The sequence below is a fragment of the Anabas testudineus genome, chromosome 13 (assembly GCF_900324465.2).
Source record: "Anabas testudineus chromosome 13, fAnaTes1.2, whole genome shotgun sequence".
Classification (NCBI taxonomy): Eukaryota; Metazoa; Chordata; class Actinopteri; order Anabantiformes; family Anabantidae; genus Anabas; species Anabas testudineus.
Genome location: NC_046622.1, coordinates 16528062 through 16547085, shown reverse-complemented (window position 1 = coordinate 16547085; position 19024 = coordinate 16528062). Strand labels below are relative to the sequence as shown.

Sequence of the window (19024 nt, the reverse complement as noted above, 5' to 3'; positions counted from 1 at the left end):
AATTAGACATTTCATGAGGCAAGGCAAATGCCATGCATGCTGGCTGCCTCAACTGATTAGATTAAATGTCAGCCATGTTGCTTTTGATCACAAGGTGATGACAGACTAGTAGGATCAGATTAGCTACTCTCAATACCAGTGATATGGTCTGGACCTGGCTCCCTGCTAAAGAGGTCAAGTCTGGCACAAGCAACAAAGCTCTCCGGGATCACAGGGCCCTCTGGTGGTGGTGCGATGTGAAACTGTAGATTCCTCATATTGCAGTATTTTTATTGGTGTGTTAATGACTTCGACACTCATTGTGAGTTCAACCACAAACCTTAAATCATATATTTATATTTTTAATTTATGTTTTTTTTTTTTTTTTTGTATAAACAGGTGCTGGAGGAACTGTCCCCGGGACAGGAGGAGGGGCTGGAGGCACAGGTACTGGAGCTGCAGTGCCTGCTGGAGGCGAGGCACACATTACACACATACACACATCATTTTGCCTATTTAGCCTCAGTCTTTATTTAATACAGCTTTTAAAATGAAAAATTAGGCTTGTGTTAGCTACAGCTTGTATTTATGTCCTGCTGTGATTACTCCCAAGTACATTTTAATCTCTTATTGGCAGCCAGTTTGGTCTTTGGACACACTCCCTTTCTTTATGTAAAATATTAACAGAGGCAGGAATCACACCGTTCTTTAGAAGATGTGTGTATGTTTGTCATCCTGTATATTTGCCATACTGCCCTCAGTGAACCCAGTAACACTTTACTGTTATTTGTTTTCAGTGCCTGTCATTCCTCAGACAGGCCTTCCTGGAGGGACCGTTGGTGGAGCAGGAAAAAAAGCTGCCAAAGTGCCAGGTTTTGTAGACTCAACAATAAACTCATAAAGATGAAGACACATGGGATGCAGTTGACTCAGCAGCAGAGACGCATGAGATTCTTTTTCCACTGAATGAAGGGACATTGTATCAGCAATCTCCTACATACTGTACTTCAACTGAAGTGAATAGAAATGTATACATACTAGATAGTGCCAAAGATTTTACAGATAAATATTAACTATTACTACTAACCAGGTGTTAGAAGCACCTTGCTGTCTGGCTTTGCTGCATCTAGTCTGGCTTCACTTCACAATTTTGTGTTAGTGTTTTGATGTAATGATTAGCAGGCATATGATTTATTCTGATCAACCTTGTCAGATTCAAATATAATACATCATTGCTGCTCTGCTCATGCATGCGAGACACATTTCACATATTTAAACGTGAACGCAGAAGTGCAGTACTGTCCTCTTGTTGGATGTGGCAGGTGTGGGTGTGCCTGGGCTTTACCAAGGTGGACTGGTGCCAGGAACTGGTTAGTCTCACTCCCACTTATAGATTGATCTCAGACTCTATTTGTTGAGCGTTTCATGATGTGCATGGTCACCGTGCTTGCAAACAAGGCTTATACCTGAATTTAATTTGTCGATGTTCTGGTTTCATATTGCTTCATCAGGATTTGGTGGACGGGGAGTTCTTCCTGGGGTGGCCACAGGCACTGGCTTGAGTCCAAAATCAAGTAAAGTTTAGTTTCTCGCTTGTGAAGTTGAACTTCTTTTATCGTGTCAGAATGCAAGTTATATTTCTCTTTTTGAATGCCTTTTTAAAAAAGTGTGGTTTTAGTTTTGAAACACTGTATATACAAAAATATTAGTGGTCGCTGGAGCACACTGGGACTGGGATGATTAGATTACTTAGTTTCAAGGCCAGTGTTCAGTGTGTGGAGTTTGTTTTTGTTGCTCCAGCTCTGCATAGCTTTTGCATTCAACACACCGATAGTGTTTCCTCTGTGTGTCTGATTTATGTTGTGATTTTTCTAATGCAGTTGGAGGTGGGGGACAAGGAGGAGGTATAAGAACACTCAACTTTAACCAAACATATTTGCATTTTGTCAGTGTTGCTGGTGTTAGCTGATCTGAATTTGAATGTATTTTCTCCATCGCAGTCGGCCGTGGGCCTATGCAGCCTGGAGTGTTCCACGGATACCCCCTCAAATCACCCAAAGCACAAGGTGTGAACTCAATCTAGAGGTCATTCATTCAATATCAACTTCCTTATTTTCATATTATATCTTCATAGCAACTATTTTAATTTATTATTATTTTCACTTTAATTACCAATTCTGCAGTAGCTACTTTGTTTACGGAGGAATATGGATAAACTGAGCTGTCAGGTCTTTCATGTATTGCAAAATATCAATACTACAAGTCTGTTCTCTATATTGTGAGTTTAAGCTCAATACGTTTTTCTCTCTTCAGGTGGTTATGGTGTAAAACCTGGAGGAGGCAAACTCCCCTTTGGTACAAATGCTTCTTCTTTACATTTTTCCAAGATGTAGTATTACTACAGTTCAGTTTAAGTTCAGGAGTTTAGGATTTGTTACATGTCTCAGGTTATGGGGGCTTTGGTAATGGTGGAGCTGGACTTCCAGGGGGCCTTGGGTCAAGGCCTGGATATCCTGCTGGAACTGGTGAGTGTTTTTTGTACTAATAACCAATAAAGAATAGAGAAGTAGTTTACAAAAGACCAAAAAATCTCTAAAATATCTTGCTCTTCTTTCTACAGGTGTTGGGACCGGGGCAATCTCTCCTGCTCAGGCTAAAGCTGCCAAATATGGTACACTAGCATTTTCACTACCAGCACAGTACTATTTGTGGTGCTATACTGTTTACCTCTACAACAACATGACAGATGCCACATAACATCAGGACCAGATGTATCTGTATTTGACTTAAGTCTGTGCTTTCTGCTGCAGGTTTGGGTGGTGTTGGTGGTGTTGGTGGTGCTGGTGTACTGTATCCAGGGCAGGTGCCAGGAGGTATAACACCAAGACACATGATAGTGAAAAGAAAATCTATTATTATTTGTTTAGTAAGCTTCCATGTGTCAAAGACATTGTCATCCATTGAGACACACTAGCATAGCTTAAAACAAAAACAAAAACAAAACAAAAAGTTTTTTTTTGTGTACAATGTCAATTTGAAATATCTACCGCAGGATATGGAGCTGCGGCCAAGGCTGCTAAATACGGTGAGAATGTTCATGGTTGCATATGATCATATTCTTACATGTTTATCTCTTAAGTCAGTGTTTCATATTGTTCAAATAAAAAAACACATTTACCGATTAGATTTGACATGTACGCTATACTTGTGTTGCTTTGTTCCAGGTGCTGTACCAGGTGGGGTGCCAGGTGGGGTGCCAGGGGGGATACCGGGTGGGGTGCCAGGTGCTGTGCCAGGAGGTGCACCCATTGGAGGACTTCCATATTCACCAGCAGCCAAAGCAGCTAAATACGGTATGTTGTATGACCAGTGGGAATGTCATCATATGTACTCTGAGCTCTAAAATGTGTACACATGCCATGAAGAGTACTAAATACTTACTTAATATGTGAATAAGTATGTTTTCTTTTGCCCTCTCAGGAATAGGAGGACTAGGAGGACAAGGAGGACTAGGAGGACTAGGTGGACAAGGAGGACTAGGAGGACTAGGTGGACAAGGAGGACTAGGAGGACTAGGAGGACAAGTAGGCACAGGAGGAGTTGGAGGTTACTCTCCTGCTGCCAAAGCAGCGAAATATGGTATGTTTATTTTTCTCTAACTAATGCAAATGTTCGATTTTTCAATTAAATCTTTTTGTACGTGACTCCGATAAACATCATCTCACTGAGTTTTTGTTTGTGGACAGTACAAATGTTGAAAATAAATTTCATGTTTTTTTCAGCAATACATGTTCTGTAAATCTCACAACTGTGTTTACATTCGAGAAAAAAATGTGAAACCAAAGTAGATAAATTAACATTTGATATTTTTATTTACTGATGTCTCAGCCTATTGAATTAATTACAGTATGCTGCACTGAGTAAACATGCTTTCCACAGGACTGGGAGGAATTGGAGGACTGGGAGGAACGGGAGGACTGGGAGGAACAGGAGGACTGGGAGGACTGGGAGGAACAGGAGGACTGGGAGGGACAGGAGCAGGAGGATACCCTGCTGCTGCCAAAGCTGCTAAATATGGTACACAGTAACAGATTACTCTTACTAAATTACTCTTACTGAACTCAGAACTTTTCTATAGATCTGGATTCTTAGCAGCAATGTCCAGTAATGTGTGAGAGATGATACTAAAGGCCAGGTGGTAGGCCATAAAAGGGGCCTGATGGGGGCTCACATTGAATACAGATGGACTGAGATCAAAAGCTGCACAGTGTATTTTACAGCTTTGACATCGCTACATCTCAAATACCCAGATGCTCTACAGACAATTCTCCAACCTGGAACCCTGGTATCTGCCATTACAACCGAACAGGGCTCACAAACATGTCGGCTTGGTAATGCATTCACATGAAACGCAAGTGAAATGGAAGTGATGTGATACACATATCTAAGTGTTCCTGCACATAACAAGAGGAAGGAGCACTGCAGGAGTTGTTTATAGTACGAACAGTCCAGTCTGTGTAGGGAAAAATAATGAAATACTAGTTAGAAGTTGTTTTCAGTATTCTAAATCAGTTTGACATCAGACTAACTCCACATTTACTATAAGTAATACTACCAGGTTTACATAAAGGTGTTTACCACAGGAGTCGGGGGAGTAGGCGGACTAGGAGGAGCAGGAGGACTAGGAGGCACACTAGGAGGAGTAGGCGGACTAGGAGGCACACTAGGAGGAGCAGGAGGACTTGGAGGTGGAGCAGGACAGCTTGCTGCTGCTAAGGCTGCTAAATATGGTAACTGGTGACTAGAACTAGATCTATGAAAACAAAAAACGATTGCTTTTTTAGTAGTGTTTCATGTGAACGTGCATGACTACATTAATAGTTTTTGACTTCACAGGTCCAGGTGGTGCAGGAGTAGTCCCGGGTGGTGGTACAGGTGGAGGAGCTATTCCTGGAAGAGTGCCATTTTTGCCAGGATATGGATGTAAGCAAGCTGAATGATTTTCTGACTTTGCAAAATTGTGAGATCACTTTTCCAACTAACCTTTTTTGGGACGTTTTGTGCCACAGCTTTGACAGCTGGTGCCAAACCTCCGAAGTATGGTGAGTCAATAATGTTTTTGTAAAATGTAAAATTTGCACCTTAAATTTAGTGAAACAAACATAGTTAAAGAAGTGAATTGGTAGCATGAAATAGCTTAAAGTCATTATGGTCTAGGAGACATTTCTTTGTTTGCTGCCCAACAGTGGTCCCAGGAGCAGGAGCAGGAGGACTTCCAGGGGGAGCAGGACAGCTACTACCTGGTGGCTTGGGTGGTAAGTTGTTAATATTATACATAACCATTTAATTTCTATTATTCTCCTTAATGATGATTCAGTCAATCAAATAAATTGTTGCTTTCTTACAGGTTATGGAACTGGTGTCAAACCACCCAAATATGGTCAGTTTTAGTTCATCTCTGATTTCATGTTATTGGATTTGTTCTTTTTCAGGCTACTGGATTTTTTTTTTTTTCACCTTTTCTTGATTTTGTGTGTAACTTAAGTTTGATGATTGTTGTATGTATGTTCAGTAAGCAAGTCTTTAACAGCACTCCATAAATAAAATGCACCATTATTAGTAACAGTAAAATAATGATGGAACCACCCACCTCCTTAAACAGGAGCTGGAGCAGGGTTAGGAACTGGAGGACTAGCAGGAGCAGGAGGACTAATACCAGGAGCTGGACAATACTCAGCTGCAGCAAAAGCTGCTAAATATGGTTGGTGAAATGAGCACACAAGTACTACACACTCACAGACATTTACTGGTGATGAAATGGTCAGAAATGGTCTATTTCTGTGAATTAGGAGTTACAGGAGGCGCTGGAGCAGGACTAGGAACTGGAGTTCCAGGGGGAGTAGGAGGAGTAGGAGTAGTACCTGGTGCAGTACCAGGAGCAGGAATTGGACAATACCCTGCTGCTGCAAAAGCTGCTAAATATGGTTGGTGAAATGAGCACACAAGTACTACACACTCACAGACATTTACTGGTGATGAACTGATCAGGAGGGTGCAATTTAATATGTAAATGCTTTTCTCACTTATGCGTACCTTTACATATTTAAATAACTGTGAACTAAGGGTGCAGCCTGCCCCATTTCTGTAAATTAGGAGTTACAGGAGGCGCTGGAGCAGGACTAGGAACAGGAGTTCCAGGGGGAGTAGGAGGAGTAGGAGGAGTGGGAGGAGTACCTGGTGCAGTACCAGGAGCAGGAATTGGACAATACCCTGCTGCTGCAAAAGCAGCTAAATATGGTATAATCAATAAGCACCCAAACATCACATATTAAGTCCAATTTTGAATAATGATCAATGTTATCATGCTTTTTATTTGTTTATTTGTGTGTGTATAAAAACATTTCAAATTGCTGTTGTACAATTTGTTTTTTTTTTTCCTCTTAACTAGGGTTAGGAGCAGGAGGAGTAGGGTTAGGAGCAGGTGTTGGAGTTCCTAGTGGTGTAGGCACAGGAGTTGGGGCTGGAGGTAATACATGTGCATGAATGACTACAATTAGCTCACCATTGTCATTGTCACTATTTAAATACTGATCAGGCTATTGGTTCTGCAGGATATCCAGGTGGGGTGAAGCCACCAAAATATGGTAAGGAGAACATTACCAGACCTGTGATGGTCACTAATTATATTATAGTCACCAGTCACATGTGAGACTGTACTTGAGATTATTATATTATGTTTTCGTAGTAGTAGTAGACACCAAATTATGGGGTCAGTCCCAACCAATCAAACATCACAGGTTCCTATATGAATGCCATTTTTAGGATATTCTAAATTTTTTGTCTTTTACTAATATTCAGTTTGCTGATCTCATGTGTGCCTCTCACAGGCATCACTGGAGAAGGTCTTGCTGTGCCAAGAGGGACTGCAGATACAGCTGTACCAGAGGGTTCTGTTGTTGGTCTACCGGGTGGAACAGGTGTTCCTGTAAAACCAGGTAAACCTTATAAAGCAATCTATTTTATAATTATAACAGAATCTGTCTGCTGTATTCTATTTTCTTACATGATCCTTTGTATACTTTATGCATTGTGACTGAAGTTGTCATGTCTTTTATAGGAAAGGATGTAGGTCTTGCTGGAACCGCTCAACCAGGTGAAATGCTAATACTGTATGCATGTTTTGTTTTTTGTTTTTTTTTTAGCATATGATCTACTGAATTACAATTTAATATGGATGCCTGCACAGAAAGTTCAAGATAAGAAGCATTTTCCGTGTTGAGACAGCACCTATGGTGTTTTTTGTAAGAACCTAGAACATATGCTGTGTTTCACTGTCAGCATGTGTCTTCTTAATGGTACATCAAGTTCAATATTTCTGCTACTTGCGCCAGTATTAGTTCTTTGACAAAGACCAACCCTGTGTGTAACCTATCCAGTGTGATACAGTTAGATCACCTATTAGCATTTATACTACTTTTGTTGCTTATGGTTAAACAAGTAATTTGTGAGTGAGCTCACAGATTTCACGAGGCCAGAGCAGGACATGGAGAAATTCTACTGCAGGGGGAAACTGCTGTGGATTTGGGACATTATGACATAAGGATAGAAGACAAGTGGAGATTATTTAGTCATTTAAAAATCAGTCATATTAAATTTACATTTGGCAATGACACACAGCTACACCATTCTTGTACCATCTGTTTCCTCTAGACATTCAAAACTTGCGTGTTTGTGTTGCAATTGTTACCAACTACTGACTTCCAGTCTTCCCTCTGTCTTTTGGCAAGGCCCACACCTATTGCTGCAATTGGAAAGGACCCCAGGGGCATGCAGCCCACTTGCTGTTTTCATTAAATCACTGACTAAGTGATTTCACTGATTAAGTGAAACCTGTTGTATTTGATATGTATGAATTTATAGTTTAGTGTTTGTTCCTGTAATGCATTAAAATGTTTCAGCAGTATCTAGATTTTGCATAATAATGGTTACAGATTTAAGTCACAGTGGTCTAGTTATCGATAAATATAAACACAAGTGTATTTTGTTAAATTCCCCTCATAAATTCTGCTGCACTTGACAACTGCAAAGACACTGTTTTATGTTCATATTATCACTGTGTTTCAGACTCAGTCCTCAAAAGGGAGGCTTCCTGTGCTGCTGAGAGACTTTAATTACATGTAGTCTGTTTGGCCTCTTCTTCCATTATTATGTCAAGGACTAAAGGACTAGGATGTGTCCACCTATGAAGTGATTGGACAAAGTCTTGAAAGGCACATACATGTTTACATTGGCTGGTTCACTTGTTGTACACTAAACACAGGTGGGATTTGACTGTGTGGAAGGAATATTTTGAGCATGTCCTCAACCCAGTACCTGCACTTTTTCAACAGTACCTCTGGACTAGCAGACCGGGATGGCGGTACCTCTTTTCAAGAAAGGGGACTAGAGGGTGTGTTTTAACTATAGGGGGTTGGCATTCCTTAGCCTCTCCAGGAAAGTCTGAATGTGGTGCTGAAGAGGAAAATTAGGACGATAGTCAAACCTCAGGAGGATCTATGCAACTTTCGTCCTGGTCGTGGAAAACTAGATCAGATCTATACCCTAACTAGGATGCTTGAGGGTTCATGGGAGTTCACCCAACCAGTCTACATGTGCTGTTGACCTGTTTGGGGTGGCCCTCTTTTAAGGGTTGTCTGGTTCCTGTATTGCAGGCAGTAAGTTAGACCTGTTCCCAGGCCATATTGGACTTTGCCACCAGTTCTGTTCATTATTTTCATGGATAAGAATCAGTACCTCCAATTCAGAGATCATGGTTCTTGGCAGGAAAAAGGTGACTTGCTCTATCCAGGTTAGAGGTGTGTGAGGGAAGGATGGAGTGTGAGATTGACAGACGTATCGGTACATCGGTAGCAGCAATGCGGTCGATGTACAGGTCTGTTGTGTGGCTGTGCCAAAAGGCAAAGCTCTCCTACACTCACCTATGGTCGTGAGCTCTGGGTTATGACCGAAAGGACAAGGAGGTTTGGACAAGGTCCAAAATGAGTTTCCTCTGCAGTGTGACTGACCAAACCCTTAGAGATAATGTGAGAAGCTTGGGGTAGAGTTGCTGCTCCTCCACATTGAACTGAGCAAGCTGAGGTGGCCTGGGCATTTGTTTTGGATGTCTCCGGGGAGGTGTTCCACCATTTTTAAATAATAACTAGCTCTAAATGACTACTCTTAGTTTTAGACTTAGTTTTTTACCTGTAAGGATTTCAAGTTCAAAAGTTCAAAATGCTTTGTTATCATTTTAACCATATACAGTCAAACATTCTCCAAGGTGCCACAAATAACAGCACAGAACTACACAACATTACACAAAGCTGCATTAATTAAAAATCTGACTACACCCAGCTCAACTAGCTAACTAATAAAAAACAGCTTTATTTACTTTGACACTATGTTTCACTACTCTTGCTTGTTTTAACTTGAGTTATCTGAAACCAAATTTGGGTTATGTATTTAATGTATTTTGGTGTAAATACTAGGAAATACAAGCTGAAATCCTGAACTTATGTCTCATAAGTTGAACTTGTTCATCTTTTAATTGTAAAACCACATGTGTTCAGTGTACAGCAGAAACAAATGCCAATAAAATACTTTTGGAGGGAACCGTATATAATGTCCCACAATCCACACAGTTTGAAGACAGAAGACGTAATCAAACCACGAATACCGAGGAACTCTCTGTAGAGCTCTGCAATAAAAATATGGCAAGGCATAGATCTAGGCAAGGATATAAATTCATTTCTTAAGTGTTGAGTGTTCCCAGGAGCACTGTAGTCTTAATAATTGTGAAATAGAAGACATTTGGAATCAACCAGGACTCTTCCCAGAGTTGGCCATCCAGCCAAACTGAGTAACCTGGCAAGAATTCTGTGTTTTATGTTATTTGGAAGGAGTGCGTCTTGCACTTATGCCCTATTGTTCCCATAGTTACATTTTCCAACATGTAAAATTAATGTGCCATTTTGCCATCAACAGCAACTGTTCATTTAGTTCATATAAACGTAACATAACCAAAGTTTTACATTTACAACAAAAATCTAGGCATTTTATTAAAGATTAACGACTGATTGCAGTTGACTAACTTTCCCTGTTTCTTTTTTCTTTTTGCACTTTGTACCTATGATGGTTATGATGTGAAAACAGGAGGTGGGTTCAGATTTTGTAAATTATTTTGTTTCTTCATTGAATTTTGTGCTACGTGTCGACTTTTCCTAATGTTTAATTCTGCTTGTTGTAACAGTTGCTGGAAAAATTAGTTTGCCCAGCGGTGAGTAGAACATACCGAGGAGTTTTATTCATGTCATGACAACTATTGTAAATTGTGTATATATACGTTCTGTAACTCAACTTGATACATTTTTCTGTTTCACAGCTGGCACCGGTGTTGGTAAATATGCAGAAATGTTCTTGTCTTAAAATGTACTTGTTTTTAAAGATTGTGTTGAGACATTTGATTCATTACATACAATATTAACTGTGGTCCTATGTATGATAGGTGGAACAGGTGTTGGAGCACCGCCTGGTGGTAAGAGGACCTTTGCTTTTGTTTTGCACATGTGTATTATAAACCATTAATCAATTGACAATATTGTTTTTAATTTTTAATTTTAATTTGTACCAAATGTAATGTTTTTTCAGCATCTAACCTTCACTTATTCTCACTGACCTTTGCTGTGCACTTAAAGGGGTAAAGGTGTGAGCAATCTGAAGTACTACATCTGATAGAATATCTATACAGATGGAACTTGTAATACCCGTAAGCTTAACGGGAGAGAGAATAGTATAGACTGGTTGAATAAAAGCATGATAAGTCATCTATTTCTCAGCCTCGGACAGCATAATGTAAGTCAGTGACTGCTAACAACGCAGAGATGTCTGACCTGATGATTAAACAGACGGAGGGAAGGCGCTAAGGCACAAAAGAGAACGTCTGTTTTATCACTAAACTCTAGAAAACAATATACAGAATTATTAGAAATTTTAATTTATATCTGTGTTTCATTACAGTAATACTAATTTCACTTACAGTCCTTTAGTTTCAGTTGGGCAAATAAAAAGGTTTCTTAATACACAAATGTCACTACAGTGTTTGCCTTTATATCAGGGTGTATTATACTAAAACCCATCTATGGATGATCATCATAAAGTAGTTTTGTGGTTTATGCTGCAGTATATACTGCACAATGAGTTAATCATTTCATGTTTTTTTAAACTCTTGAGCAAGGTTTAGTTATTGAAACTATGTGATATGATGCATAAACTTTACCACATGGTGGAGACAAAGACAAATGCAGCAGCTATGGCTGTTTTTTAGGTACTTTCATGGTTTTCTGCATTAATTTGTCATAAAATGTGATCTGATCTTCATCTAAGTCAAGAATATTAACAAATATCATGTGCCTAAAATAATAATGCAAAAAAGTGAGAAAAGAAATTGTATAAAAATGCAATAATTTTTTTCCTGAAAAGTCCCAATACTTAAATAACTGTCTCTGGTTAATAAAAACTAGCACCAAGTGCTTGCTCAAGTGAAAATGTTGGTTGGTGACAGTTTTCTATATAATTCTGTATACAGTTATATTTTGTAAGGTCTTAAACCTTAAACATTGAAGTTCCTTGAGATGAGATGACTGATTTGTCACTATACACAAAAATTTAAATTAAATTGAATTAAAATAATGCATAGAGCAAGAGAAAACGTTTTATGATTCAATTGAAGGGGTTTTATTAAATATGGAGCTGCTTTCTTTACTATTTACTAGAGTACGTTTATAGATTTATATACGTTTACCTTGCACATTCTATAAAGGATGTTAATGACACAATCAATAAAATCCGCAGTTAATGTTTAAGAAAAGCTGTATCAGGCTTTCTGTACTTACTTATACAACAGACAAAGTGAACAGTGTTCAGCTTTGTGCATCTGCAGGTTAGTCATGTAAGGGTGCATTTGCTGTTCTGCGCTGCTTTGCCTGCAATGGACATGATACAAAGTCCAAGATTTTTTTTGTGTTTCACAGGAAGCAATAATGACAATGCTTATTTAACATAACATTATTTTCCATGTACCATTTAAAGTCTTGGTTTAAATTGTAGTCTTACTTCTTTCTGTTCTTCAGGTCCTGGAGCTGCAACTCTGCCTGGAGCGAAGCCTCTGAAACCTCCAGGTATTCTGCTTTAAACAAACCACCCTATTCAATATTTATTCGTAGGCTCATTTATTTTGTTTCTGTTTTATTGTGTGTATGTTTGTTTTTGTGTAGCCTCATACTGTGTTGTGTTGTATTTTTTGTAGTTGTGGGTGGAGGAGTAGGTGGAGCAGGAATTCCACTGGCAGCAGGAGGTCAGAGCATGTCTATATGGCCGTTATATTTTTTGTAAACAATAAGAACTAAGAAATAGGTATAATATAGGTGTCAGTAAATGGGGTAATAGAAACATAACATACTGTACATAAAGACAACTTACTATTTTCCTTTACACTGTAACATTTCTGCATACATTTTATTATTGTGACAATTAGAATTTAAGTGACCATTTCCTGCATGAACCAGTTCCAGAAACTCCAAACTGGAGCAGATGAAATCTAGCAGACAATGATGCTTCTTTTCTCTGTCACATGATTCAGGAAGCTACGATCCTTATTATCACAGTTTTAGACATTGTGTATGTATAAAAGAGGTGGACGACACTAGGCACTAATTTTTCTCTGACGAAATGTTCTGCCCACTGACAGTTGGTCAGGAGACGCCATCGCTTTGTACTTCCTGTGCAGGAAATTGGCCAATGTGCTGATGAGTATCTGTGTGGGGCGTAGTGTATCAGGAATGAGAAGCCAAGTAAAAACTTTGATGTGAGAAATCAGCTGCTGTTTTAGTAGAAACAGTACTTACAGTTGTTCTAGTCTCTCTGTGTCTTGTCTGCAGCCCCCAGCTGCACAGCTGAACGTACACTATTCGACGTCGTCTTTATCATGACATCTAAGCATGTCGTCTATCTGTTGTGACAGGTGGGTATACGTATCCCTCTGGAGTTGGACTGGGAGGTGCTGGTGCTGGAGCCAAAGCCCCCAAACCAGGTAGTGTAACAGGCCTGTTACTGTTACAGCACAATGTACAAGTCTTTACATATCAGCACATTTTAAAAAGAAAAAATACCGCAAAAGTTAGAGGTATACACTAAGATTTAGTGTATGTGGAAGGAACCTATAGTAGCAATAGTCCGGTGTAAGTTATTCATTTTAATTTAAAATTAAATTTAAATGACTGAAATAATTTTCATCAAATGATCCCTGAAACAAATAATAAGGAAACGTGCTTATATTAACCTTGCTAGTTATGTACTGTACCCAAACATTGTACAACACCTAGCTCCTCCAAATATCCTTTTCAGTGTTACAGTACCACTAGCAGTCTGTAAATGGAGCAACTTATCAACACAGCAGTTCCCGATGGAGACCGATTACTGTTAATAACGTTGTGTACAACATCAAAGTGTGACTGTTTCAAGATAACACGATGCCCTAGAGAGTCTAGAAAAGCGCAGTTCTGTCAGGGGAAGTCAAATGAGCTTGTTACTGTGGCTTCAGTTGTGCCACTGGCTACTTGTATCCTCCGAGGGCGAAGTGACAACACTGTACCTCTACAAACAAAACACCTGACAACAATTTATGTCTATTGAACATCACAAGAGTGAACACATTGACAGAACTGACATTCTGGTTTTAAATTTCAACAGGCTACAGCAGTCTTGGAACTGGTGGATATCAGCCAGGTGAGGACCACAACATCCATGCATCCATTTGCTGTATCGTTTTTTTTCCTAGTAAGGGATGCAGAGGGCTGGACTTATTTATCATGAAGCCAGACAGGTTGCAGAGACACAAACCATTCACACTCGCACTCAAACCTACAGATATTATCCTGACAGCATGTCTTTGGACTACAGCAGAAAACTGGAATACCAGAGGAAACCCGTAAAGACACAAAGAGCAAACCACGCTTGTTAAAAGTTTCTGCTCCCTGCCTTCCCCCTGTCATATTCACTACTTTATAATATTTTCTCTCTCTCTCTCTATGTGTGTGTGTGTGTGTGTGTGTGTGTGTGTGTGTGTGTGATCATTGCGTCTCCATGGTAACCCACATTTGATGTTGCAGGTGTGGCTCCTGTTGTACCTGGTTATGGAGGAGGTTACCCACAGCAGTACTACCAAGGTACTAATACTCTTACCTTTGCATTCCTGTTTCTTTGCACAAAACAAATGTCTAAACTATCACTTAGTGACAAGTATCTGCCACATGTGATTTTGTCAGATGAGTCAGTGTCTGTGACAGACACAGGCACATTACAGTATGTCAAAAAGCATATATTTGGGTGTAGTTGGCTAATGCGCAGTGTCTTGTGCAGTGACCTTTAAGGAGCATCTGCGGTGTCATAAATCAGGGGAAAGGACCCGAAAGACGGTAGAATAGAGTCATTTATCTTAAAGAGGTGGAGGCAAAAAAAAAAAGATTCCTGCAAGAGAAATAGACAAACCAGGGCAGACTGTTTCACACCACTACTGCACTCCTTTCAGTGTAGTTAACCAAACATCTTTGCATCCCATTCGTAGTTTGTCATAATAGTTTTTTCTGCCACTAGGAGACAAAGATTAGTCTAAATATGTTTTCTAACATCTAGACATCCCTCCACTAAGACAAGGGTGGAGATTTTAGGTGACAATGTAAGTTTTCATCCTTCTTTCTGGATCAGGAGTCAGATTAACTGACAGCAGCCAGGTAACACCGCTGGATGAAAGCACAGGCAGACTGACATCTCATACTGTATCTCATTTAGAGCTGAGATTATAAAGAAAGAGAGAACTGTTGCAGAAAGACAGGAGGTTTTACCTTCCCCAGTTATTTCAGTCAGATAACACAATGAATTCATAATTTTAATTCTAATAATAATAATGTTTCACTTAACCTGTTACTTGGCAGGTTGACTGACAGGAGGCTAACTTTGCTTGAGGGAATTAAGTTGATCCTGTTTTCCACCTGTGTGCCTAGTTATAGAGAAATTAATTGGATTAATATATTCAGTGCAGCGAAATAAAACGATGCTGATTCCCCCTTATGCAAAATACATCTGAAGAAAACGAGACTTTGCAGTCTACCGCATGTCAGAGTTCTTCAAACCTGTGCAGCTGTACTGGGGGAAACCGAGCGTTCACCATGTGTTTCAAGTAAAATACGTGTCTGCTTGTATGAAGGTGTTAAATGCTGACAGGAAAATACTTCTGTCTGTGTAAGCTCTAGTTACTTGCATACATTAAGAAGGGCTCTGTATCAGACAGCTCAGCTCCAGATTTAAGTGCCTCCCATGTGATTTAGTCTAACGCTTTTCTTACCATATCCTGGCCATAAGAAATACTGTAAATCAACCATCGTGACAGGTCCAAAGTGGTTTCATCTTAGCATTAGTCTGCTGGCATGAGCTCACCTTTCATTTGTCTTTGTCTGTAATGTTCTCTAGGTGGATATGTACCAGCCCCACTGACTCCTCAACAAGGTATCAAATACTCGTGTCCTCACATCTCTCCATTAATCAAAATACACCTTATGAAGCTATTGACCTCAGCTTATTTTTCAATTTGTCTCTCCTAAATTCTGCTCTTTGGCAAAGGATAGCAACATGTCAGATTATGTGGATGAGATTGGAAAAGGGTGGAGTGTGAGTTGGAACTGCATGTGCTCGTCAGTGCAGATGGCACGGCACACGCAGTATGTTGAACTCGTGATAATCAGCATTTTCCTGAACATAGGAGATTATTACTGGTGGGATTATGTCAAGGAAACACGTCTGGTTTCTTAGATAACTCAGTTTTACTGATTTAGACTCACAGAGCCTGACATACTGCGAGCCAACGTAAATGTGCCTTTAAATGGAAAGAAAGAGTGTTGATTCTAACACGTACACGCTTTTTAAAGATTCAGTTGCATGAATAAAGAAGGAACATCCTCATTATGTACTGTAAATTCACGTATGGCATGCTCCAGCCATGTCTTGGGATAGTTGTTGGGAAATTTCAAGGGTCTTTTATGGACTTAGAAACTGACGAACTAATCTATGTAAACAGAGGTCTCACAGGAATGAAATCCAGTCTTGTTTTCACCATTAACAGTGAGTCGTTCCTGATGTTTGCAGCTGTCAGCAGTTGGTTTTATTCTTTTTTTTCCTTAAATATTATAATTTATATAAAAACTTTTATTGCTTCTGATAACTCTAATAAGCTAGTTTTGTTGAAAGCTTTTCAAACTCCATTTGCTGAGAGATGTGGTTGAAAGCTTTGGAAATATTTAGCAAATAGACCTTTGTTAAGATTGTAATGCTAAAGTACAATTTCCATGGCTCATATGAGCTCATATTCCTGGGGCAGATACCGTATAACTTCATGTGACGTCTGGGCAGCATGTTGCTTCGTTTTTATGCACGTAAGACAGATGGAATCAGGACAAAACAAAACAACCACAGAAATCAGCACCGTCACAGCTCGTAAGACAAGATCCAGACAGAAAAGACAAAAGTTACTTGTGATTATAGCAATCCCATTTGTTCCAGTACTCCCCCTTGTTCTTCTTTTGAAGTTGGAAAGTAAGAATTGATTAAACTGGTTAAAAAGTCCATGGCGCAAATGTTCCTCTTGAGTATTTAATAATAGTTTTTTTTTTACCTGAAGCCATGAAAATCTTCAAAAGATAAGAGGGTGTGCGTCACTCTTACTCAGGGCTTTCTTGGATTATTTTCAAGGAACAAAGAATTCAAATCTCAACAGCAGAACTGGACAGTATGAGTAGTCTGTGGAACCGGTCAACACCCAAGATCAGTGGCTGTCTATTCCTTTTAACAGCACTAAACAACAACGAGCAAACGAGCAGTAGAATTCATGCAGCCAGGCGGGAAAGGCCTCACAAGACATGAAATGTTTTTAACACCAGAAGAAGATTTTTGGTGAAAGTTAATGGGTCGTGTTGTTTATTGTTTTTCAGCCAAAGCAGCCAAGTATGGTCCATTGCAGGGCTTCTTTGGTGCAGGCGGCTACAGAGGTATAATACTTTTTAACACTTTTAAATTCAAGGGGTTCTTGTATAAAGGTTGTGATGCTAACGAGCATTATTTTCTATTTGTGACTGTAATTCTTTGCTGCAGGTGGAGCTGCAGTATGCCAGGGCAAATACTGTGGGAGGAGGAAGTAGAAGATCTCTAGAGGATCTCTTGAGATCCAGTGTGACCTCAAGAAACCATGGTGCTACTGCATGATCTAGAATGTACATTTTATATGCAAACAAACCACCATTAGGAAACATGTAAAGATGTTTTATTTACTTGACTTAAAGGTCTGTTTTTTTAATACAAACCCACCGACCCTGAATTTTGTACACGTTCTGATGTGACATAAGTTACTGATGGTGCCTTTAATCATTAAACGTGGCCAAGTTAATCAGCTTTATCTCACCGTGCTGCGTCACCCTCCTTAAAACAGAAGAAGTGCTTTTGTGTTGCCGTGTATGTGCGTGTGTGTGTTGTTTGAGCATATGGTTGTGCTGTTGTGCGAAAGACCGTTCTGTGAATGTGACCTACACATGATTTGCTTTTGTTTTGAATTCTAAAGCGAGGAGAACTGTCCTCGGTGTTACAGCCCACAGCGTCCCACCTCACAGTACAGAGCTCGTCACCTCTCTGTCTTGTCACAGGGGCTGGGTTGGCCAAGGCTCGTCCAAATACTGAGGAAATCTGGCCAATCCCAGCATCGTTTCTGGCTCCCCGTCTCTGCTGCTGCTATTTTTAGGCCTGCTGGGTATAAGGCAGCGGGAATCGGGGCTCCGGCCAACCCATCTGCTCTCAGTAACTTTGCTGATTCTAGTTGCTATGCAGTTCCGTTTTCTCAGCAGTTTCATTGTTGCCAAAGTTGTGATGTATGAAGAGCAGTGTTTGCTCTGAGAAAACGCTATGCTGAAGACAATCAAAAAGCGTTTGATTCATTACGGGATGTTTAAAAACCATGAGCGTTGCCTTTTAGTTCCAAGTAGATAGAAATATCATTTAGATTCTACTCTGGCATGTGCGTTATGTACGTGAATGAATGTTTAGCTATGTGTCTGAGATAGAGCGCTTTAGTCTGCTTCCAATGTTTAGTCTCATCGCAGCAGTTATTTACATTTATGTAACTTGTCATTACATGATTACTCAAGTTTTGTTTTTTGTTTTTTTTTGCACCATACTTTGACTCATAGCTTTATTGTTATCAGGAATATGTGAACGTAAAACGAGAACAACCCTTCGCTCTTGCATTTATTCATTGTTAAGACTTGTAATACATCGTAAACCTGCAGTATGTGTTTATGTCAGGCATAAGCTCCCATTGTTCTTCATTTACTTGAGCTGCTTTTAAAAACAAAACGCTTTACTGACCAAAGGTTCATGAACGCTGTTGCCACGTGACCCCATCTCTTTCTGTAATTGTGTACTGTATTTTGTACTAATTTGATGTTATCTGGCTTCAGTTCCTTCACTTGGCCCTGTGTAAGAACTGTCTTTGAGCCTCTCTGGGCCAGACCTTGTCTAATGTGCCGTGGAATACTCTTCATCTTTATTTAAAACTGTTTTTATAAGGAGGAACAGTGTGGTTTTGCACTTTTTATTTCCACGACACACATGTGACTTGTTCCCGGCTATCCCGGCATTTCATTTGCTTCATTAAGTAACAAAATAAAACCTGTTTAAAGAACTTTTGTCCTCCTCTTCATTCCTTCTCTGTCTTAGTGCATTACCAAGCAGCAGCAGCAGCAGCAGCTTGTCCTGAAAGATTTGATCAAGATGTTCTTATGAATCCGTTTGCTGTAAGCCACATACCACAAAGTGGTTGTGTCCTGCCTTTGAGGCATCTCAGTTCTGCCCCCTGTCTCTCTCACTGGGCAAAAGTAATGATAGACTGTCAGATTTAGTGTATTTTAAAATC

The 19024-nt window shown here is 39.7% G+C and overlaps 1 protein-coding gene across 2 annotated transcripts in view; it reads left to right on the top strand.

The window, feature by feature from the left end:
- The window catches only part of elna (elastin a), a 42583-nt gene extending 23790 nt beyond the window's left edge, over window positions 1–18793 (top strand). The window contains exons 8-44 of one of the 2 annotated variants that reach the window (XM_026372221.1): window positions 379–426; window positions 777–851; window positions 1302–1349; window positions 1491–1553; window positions 1860–1883; window positions 1980–2045; window positions 2293–2334; window positions 2427–2504; window positions 2600–2650; window positions 2790–2852; window positions 3032–3064; window positions 3204–3332; window positions 3460–3618; window positions 3937–4056; window positions 4623–4769; window positions 4876–4962; window positions 5049–5081; window positions 5226–5294; window positions 5387–5419; window positions 5642–5740; window positions 5829–5963; window positions 6133–6276; window positions 6428–6505; window positions 6591–6623; window positions 6867–6974; window positions 7097–7133; window positions 10266–10294; window positions 10400–10414; window positions 10523–10552; window positions 12147–12194; window positions 12323–12370; window positions 13037–13105; window positions 13765–13800; window positions 14184–14240; window positions 15541–15576; window positions 17055–17111; window positions 17215–18793. In XM_026372221.1, the coding sequence (XP_026228006.1) occupies window positions 379–426; window positions 777–851; window positions 1302–1349; window positions 1491–1553; window positions 1860–1883; window positions 1980–2045; window positions 2293–2334; window positions 2427–2504; window positions 2600–2650; window positions 2790–2852; window positions 3032–3064; window positions 3204–3332; window positions 3460–3618; window positions 3937–4056; window positions 4623–4769; window positions 4876–4962; window positions 5049–5081; window positions 5226–5294; window positions 5387–5419; window positions 5642–5740; window positions 5829–5963; window positions 6133–6276; window positions 6428–6505; window positions 6591–6623; window positions 6867–6974; window positions 7097–7133; window positions 10266–10294; window positions 10400–10414; window positions 10523–10552; window positions 12147–12194; window positions 12323–12370; window positions 13037–13105; window positions 13765–13800; window positions 14184–14240; window positions 15541–15576; window positions 17055–17111; window positions 17215–17261 (2474 nt within the window). In that variant the 3' untranslated portion in view covers window positions 17262–18793. Of the gene's footprint in view, window positions 1–378; window positions 427–776; window positions 852–1301; window positions 1350–1490; window positions 1554–1859; window positions 1884–1979; window positions 2046–2292; window positions 2335–2426; window positions 2505–2599; window positions 2651–2789; window positions 2853–3031; window positions 3065–3203; window positions 3333–3459; window positions 3619–3918; window positions 4057–4622; window positions 4770–4875; window positions 4963–5048; window positions 5082–5225; window positions 5295–5386; window positions 5420–5641; window positions 5741–5828; window positions 5964–6132; window positions 6277–6427; window positions 6506–6590; window positions 6624–6866; window positions 6975–7096; window positions 7134–10265; window positions 10295–10399; window positions 10415–10522; window positions 10553–12146; window positions 12195–12322; window positions 12371–13036; window positions 13106–13764; window positions 13801–14183; window positions 14241–15540; window positions 15577–17054; window positions 17112–17214 lie in introns of both variants that reach the window. The other variant, XM_026372212.1, reaches the window with a different exon arrangement.
- The last annotated feature ends 231 nt before the right edge of the window (window positions 18794–19024 follow it).